We start from the raw sequence: 5,646 nt of genomic DNA, 5'->3' as shown, positions 1-5,646 counted from the left end.
TCAGCAGAAAGTTCGTGCAGAAGTTCATGTGAGATCACAAACTGAGATAATCTACAGAGGAGCGGGAAATGAATCAACATTTCCCCCCCCCCCCCCAAACACAATTGCAATTGGCCGACTTCTGTTTGGCTGACATGAAGAAATGGAGGAAGCTGTGTGAGTCCTTCACACCTTGGTATCGTAACATTACTGTGTGAAGATAATGTGGCCCTCAGCAAGTGCTATTAATAATCTGCTCCAACTGTAGCTGAAAACATGCTCAGTAACCAAAGAGCAGGACATGTCCATGTACGTGTGTGTGTGTGTGTTGTGTGTGTGTGTCTTTGTGTCTTTGCATGAACTACATATATGACCGGTCTTGCAGAGGTGCCAATGTGTCAGGTCTATATTTAAAAGGGACGGATCTAGAGTCCAGTGAAATGCTCTGCTCGTGTTTTGCTCCACCTCAGATCTGTTGCCATAGCGGCTGAATGATGATGTCAAAGCAGAGGCATTGCAAGAGATCCCCCCCCCCCCCCCCCCCCACACCACCACCACCACCACCACCACCACCCTCTGTTTTCAGCGGAAATTACGGTTGCAGCAGCGAGATGGAAAATACTATTCCATTCGCCAGCAGAACGAGCTCTGGCCTCACACACAACCAGATATGCCGAACGTGACACGTTCACATGGGCGGACACACCGGCTTGGAGTTTCACTTCCTACTGGACGACACACACACACACACCAGGAGAGAGAGAGAGAGAGAGAGAGAGAGAGAGAGAGAGAGAGAGAGAGAGAGAGAGAGAGGGATTTAACAGTTGAGAGTAAACTATTTCTCCTGTCTCCTGGTCTGATCCTGTGAGAGGTCGGGCAGATAACACAAGAGCTGTGCTGTACTATGAGACAGACGCCGAGGAAGACAGTGACGAAGAGCTGATACCTTGCTCGCCCCCCCCCCCCCCCCCCCCCTTGGATGACTTCATGCATGACATCACTGGTCTGTGTGTAGATAAGCTCAGGGTGATCCAGAAGATCCAGAAACAAAAAGTGTCCCGGGGAAATCATTTCAATTTATCTCTATTTTTACGACTTTCAGAGTTTGCAAAGGACTGAAAACCCAAAAATCATAACTTCACTGGGAAAGTTTGGCGTCCGAATCCTTTTGATGGCTCCATGAAAAACCACAGACTCTGGCTGTCAGTCATCTACAGTCTCATCCCGACGGCCTAAAAACAGCATGAGGCCCGTCCAGGATTAGGGCTCTGAAGCATCAAGTGCCCCCAACAGCTGTGAACCCCCCCCCCCCCCCTTCTGGATCCCTCCCATCAGTCTGGTGAAACCTCGCTCCCCTTTGTCGGATATAAATACGAGCAGCACCCGACAGAGAGAGAGTTCATGTTGCTGCTGCGACAGAGCCAAGTTTGGCCCCCGTGTTCAATCCCAGAGGCCTCGAGTGAATCAGCTAAACCAACACTCACTAATTCCAGCCGGTCTGGACGGGTTTATTAAAGGTCTCGGTTTCTATAGTCGAGCAGTTGCTTTTCACGGCCCTCAACCACTTTCCCTGCTCTCGTGTGACTCAGAGGCAGGAGCACCAAATCCTCCCACAGCATCACCCCCCCCAGAACACATCGTGTGTGCCCGAATCAGATGTGACGCTGTAATTAGATAGAAATACATGTGGATCACACATTCAGTTCCAAGGGAGCGTGATGAAGGTATAATTAGTGTGGAGTTGTGTAGATAAGTTGCGGCTTCGTTGTTCCACATTTGGGGACGTTGATTTGGGGCGGATGATATTCCTGGTGTTGTTGATGAAGATGCAGAATATCAAACACACAAACACAGAACTCTGTTATTATCATTATTGTTTGTGTTATTATTACCTACGCCGTGAAGTGTCCATTTGTGTGTTGGTGGGTTTGTTTGCGTCTAAGATTACACCTCACAGATTTTCTTGACTCTTGGGTTGGAGGGATGCGGTGTCAGGGAAGAATCCAGGAAATTTCGTTGTGGACCCAAAATGTTTTTTCTAAAATGTCTTCAACCTTGTGAGAAAGGGCGTTTTTCAACATTTCCCGAGGGAATCGTTGGTGGAATCTTGATGAGAAGAATCTGGCACATTTAGGGAAACTGATGAGTGTGTGAAATTTGGTGCAGCCTGTTTTGAATTTAACTTCTTAGGGAATGTGCTCTGCTGCCTTTCTAGTTATTAAACACAAAGTGTTGGTGCTATCAGTGGCCCACAAAGGACAGACAGCGCTTCACCACAGTTTGAATTCCTGACTTATCAGTGAATGGAACCTCAAGGGAGAGAGATCCACACGATTATCAAACCATGGACAGCAGAGGCCTTTAAACTATTGGTTGGACATGTGGAGGTTCATTGAACTTTCCGTCATCTCCTGACACCACTCATTCTCAGAGGGAGGGTCAAGATAACTGGGAGATAAAACCAAAAGAAGGGTTATGGATTCCAATGTTTTCCTTTGGTTAATAATCTCAGTGGTGCAGATAAGAAAGCCTTGGAAATCAAAACTGCAAATGTGTTTTACCCTCGTTGCTAAACACACAGTCTGAGATAGTGGATGAGAAGAGCCCCTCTGCAAAGTTTTTTTCTTCCTTTCAGGGAATCACAGGCTCCTCCTCTCCCCAAACTCTGTCACGGCTGTGGGAACTCCCTGCTCCGTGTATCCCGATGAGGGGAGCGGAGGAGGCGTGCGCCCTGAGAGACGCACGGAGCCAGAGGCACAGCGAGGACGCACAGAGGAGCTGACGGAGCGTTAATGAGACACTGGGCCAGAGTCACAGGGATGCAGATTGTAGTCACACTCCACCACTGTTCTCAGGTCTGATCTGTGGAACTCCAGAGCGCGGACACTGGGACCGTTCCCACCCCTCCTAATTTTTTTTTGTTTCACAAAACAAACTTTTAGTGGATTAATTTATTCGCAGAAATGGGATTGGAACGGTTTTGCGCAAAGACGCCGAGGATGGCGGCTCGTCTCTCCCGCTCGCTGCTGTGTATCGTCGGGCTCTCGCTCACCCTCTCCGCCTGCGACGCGTTCAACTTGGACGTGGAGAATCCAGCTGTTTACAGCGGAGCTCCGGGGAGCTACTTCGGATATGCAGTGGACTTTTATTTGGCCAATTCCTCCAGGTGAGTTTCTTTTACGCACAGCTAATGTAAAGGTTCGTGGTAAGAGGAGTGTTTCGGCATCGAGCTCCAACAGAAGACATTTGTTTATGAATCCATCTGGGCTCCTCGGACCCGGTTGTACATGAATGTGAAACTTTCCATTGGTTTATATCAGAACATCCACAAATCCTCCCTGTTAAAGTTACAGAGCAAGTTTCCAATAGGAAAAGGACGAGATGGTCTTTTCTCTCAGACAGTAAATCAGGGTTTTAAGTGTTTACTCTGCCTTTTGGACGCATTCTTTACGCACAGCGCACAGGGAGTGTAACCCACTGTAATTGGATATATTGAGGAAATTGCATTTGTGTTCTGAATGACTCCTACATGAAAGCCGGGGTAATGCCAATAGACAAGAGTGTCTGTTTCATCAGGGTAAAGGAGGAACTCAAAGACGCTTTTGGAATCGCCTCTCAAATCCTAATCCAATTTTCGAAAACGACATAATTCTGACCTCTTAATCTTCCCCTCGCTCGCCCCTTGACTGGAACCCGCAGCAGTCACATCTTACTGGAATGAGAAGTCGCTGCTGATTGTGATGGTTTCTGGCCCAGTGGAGCTGGGATCCCTGTAACACTAAGTGTGCTGCTACAAGCCCAAGCATTCTTCCTCAAGAGATTTTGGCACCAGTCAGTTTTTGGACTTTACATCATGCGTGACATGCCTGTGGTCAGGGTCTATACCCCGGCCGTCTGAGGAGAACATAATAGTGTGGGACATGTTGACTGTCCTGGGAGCATGTTGTCTTTGTTGGAACTGGGATACAGTGGGAAAAGAGAGCCAGGCATGGGTTAACCCAGTCCCTGACAGATTTGCATTTGTGTAGACTGTGGGCTGTGGACCCAACCCTGTAATCGTAATAATCATTAAGAAAAGGTTCTGCGGCCGCAGTCAAGGTTCCTCTCAGACACGATCAGACTTCCTGGCTGAGACCCCGTCTGCTCTAACGGTGTCTGGGCCCACCGTTTAAACCAGCCGGCATGCTGGCCCTGAGAAAGGGCTTTGTGCCGAGTGGGCCGCCAGCAGCAGCTCTGGTTTCCCCCCTGCTTCTCCTCCCTGCTTCCCTGGACGACAGCCTCTCAGACATGGGGAGATTTCCCCCCCCCCCCCCTCTCTTCCCCCTGGCCCCCACTGTCTCTTTAAAAGCCTGCAGCCATTGCTCTTCATGTCTCTTGCCTGAGAAGCTGGGCCTTTCAGGAGAGAGCGGTATGATTTAGTATGTGAGGCTCGTGTGCGTGGACCCCACTTTTCTCTCCAGCTTCCCCCTCCTCACTTCCTCCCATGCTGATGTCATTCTGCAGAGCTTTTTAATTCCTCGACCCCCCCCCCCCCCCCCCCCCATCATCTCTCTTTGTCCCATTAAGCATGAGGCGGAGTGGACCTCATCTTGCTAATGACATAATGGGAACTTTTCTACACTTACACAGGAGGAGATGAGACAATGGTTTGAATGTGCAGAGTAGGAACAGCGTCTAAATGTAGCTTCCCGCCCTGTAATTTCCCCGTGGATGATATGTGTTCAGAAGTCATGTGTTAAACAAAACAGAGTACGAGAGAGCAGCTTTGAGAAGGTGAATCATGGCTCTATCTTGCACACTGCACGTACGTGACACTTTTCATCCACAGCTTCTTAGAAAGCCTATGGGTGGAGTCCTGAGGTGACTTTCTGTTATCTGCGGGTTTTGCCGTCACATCATCACGACCCACGCTTTGGAGACATGCACAGGGAGAAGCTGGAATCCCAGGGTGAGGTCAGTTTGAAGGAGTTTATGAGCTGCTGTGAGCTCGGCTCCGACCACATGAGTTAAAACACTGTTGTCTAGATAACAGGTTAGACCGCAGTGTTGTTTGACAGAAATGAGACTGATGGAAGATATAGATGTAGAGACAAGGGAGGAGAATATTTCCCTCATCCATACATGGTCTCTGCCTGCAAACACAAAGGCCCCCTCTCTCTCGCTTCGACATTCATCTCTCTGACAACTGAGTTTGTATGTGTGGGTCTGTCGTGCCCTTCGGCCCGGTGTAATGAAATTAAGTTTGGACACTGGCAGACGGCCCACCGTGGAAGAACGCCCCAGGATAGTGTCTGTGAACCGCGTGACGGCCCCCTGTCAGAAGCTCACAGGAAGGGCAAGAGGATATATGGTCCCCTCTGGGTGTGTGTGTGTGTGTGTGTGTGTGTGTGTGTGTTATTCCACATTGAGAGATGATGAGCTGTGTAAAGTCAACAGTCACTCACACCCTCCCCTGCGTTCAGGGCAGAGCCCCGTCTCCCTTCAAACGCTTCATAACCAAAAACACTGACTGACTCAGCTTTGACTTTCCTCCGGTGCCAGGCAGGGATGAGGGAGTGGATCACAATGAGATAGACAGGGTCAAAGGTCGGGGGCTGTAAATAATAACAGACCTCGCCTGGTGAGTATGAGAAGATGAGGCAGCGCCGGAAAAGTGAAGGGCGGTTA

General features: G+C 49.3%; 1 protein-coding gene across 1 annotated transcript in view; it reads left to right on the top strand.

The window, feature by feature from the left end:
- Window positions 1-2,698: 2,698 nt before the first annotated feature.
- Window positions 2,699-5,646, top strand: part of itga5 (integrin, alpha 5 (fibronectin receptor, alpha polypeptide)) — a gene marked incomplete in the record, with an annotated part of 22,716 nt that continues 19,768 nt past the window's right edge. Inside the window, 1 exon segment of the mRNA XM_053424519.1 lies at window positions 2,699-3,145. Coding sequence (XP_053280494.1) covers window positions 2,943-3,145 — 203 coding nt within the window.

This window comes from Pleuronectes platessa, chromosome 6 (genome assembly GCF_947347685.1).
Source record: "Pleuronectes platessa chromosome 6, fPlePla1.1, whole genome shotgun sequence".
Lineage (NCBI taxonomy): Eukaryota > Metazoa > Chordata > Actinopteri > Pleuronectiformes > Pleuronectidae > Pleuronectes > Pleuronectes platessa.
Note: the sequence above shows the minus strand (reverse complement) of the source record. Positions and strands in the feature narration are given on the sequence as shown.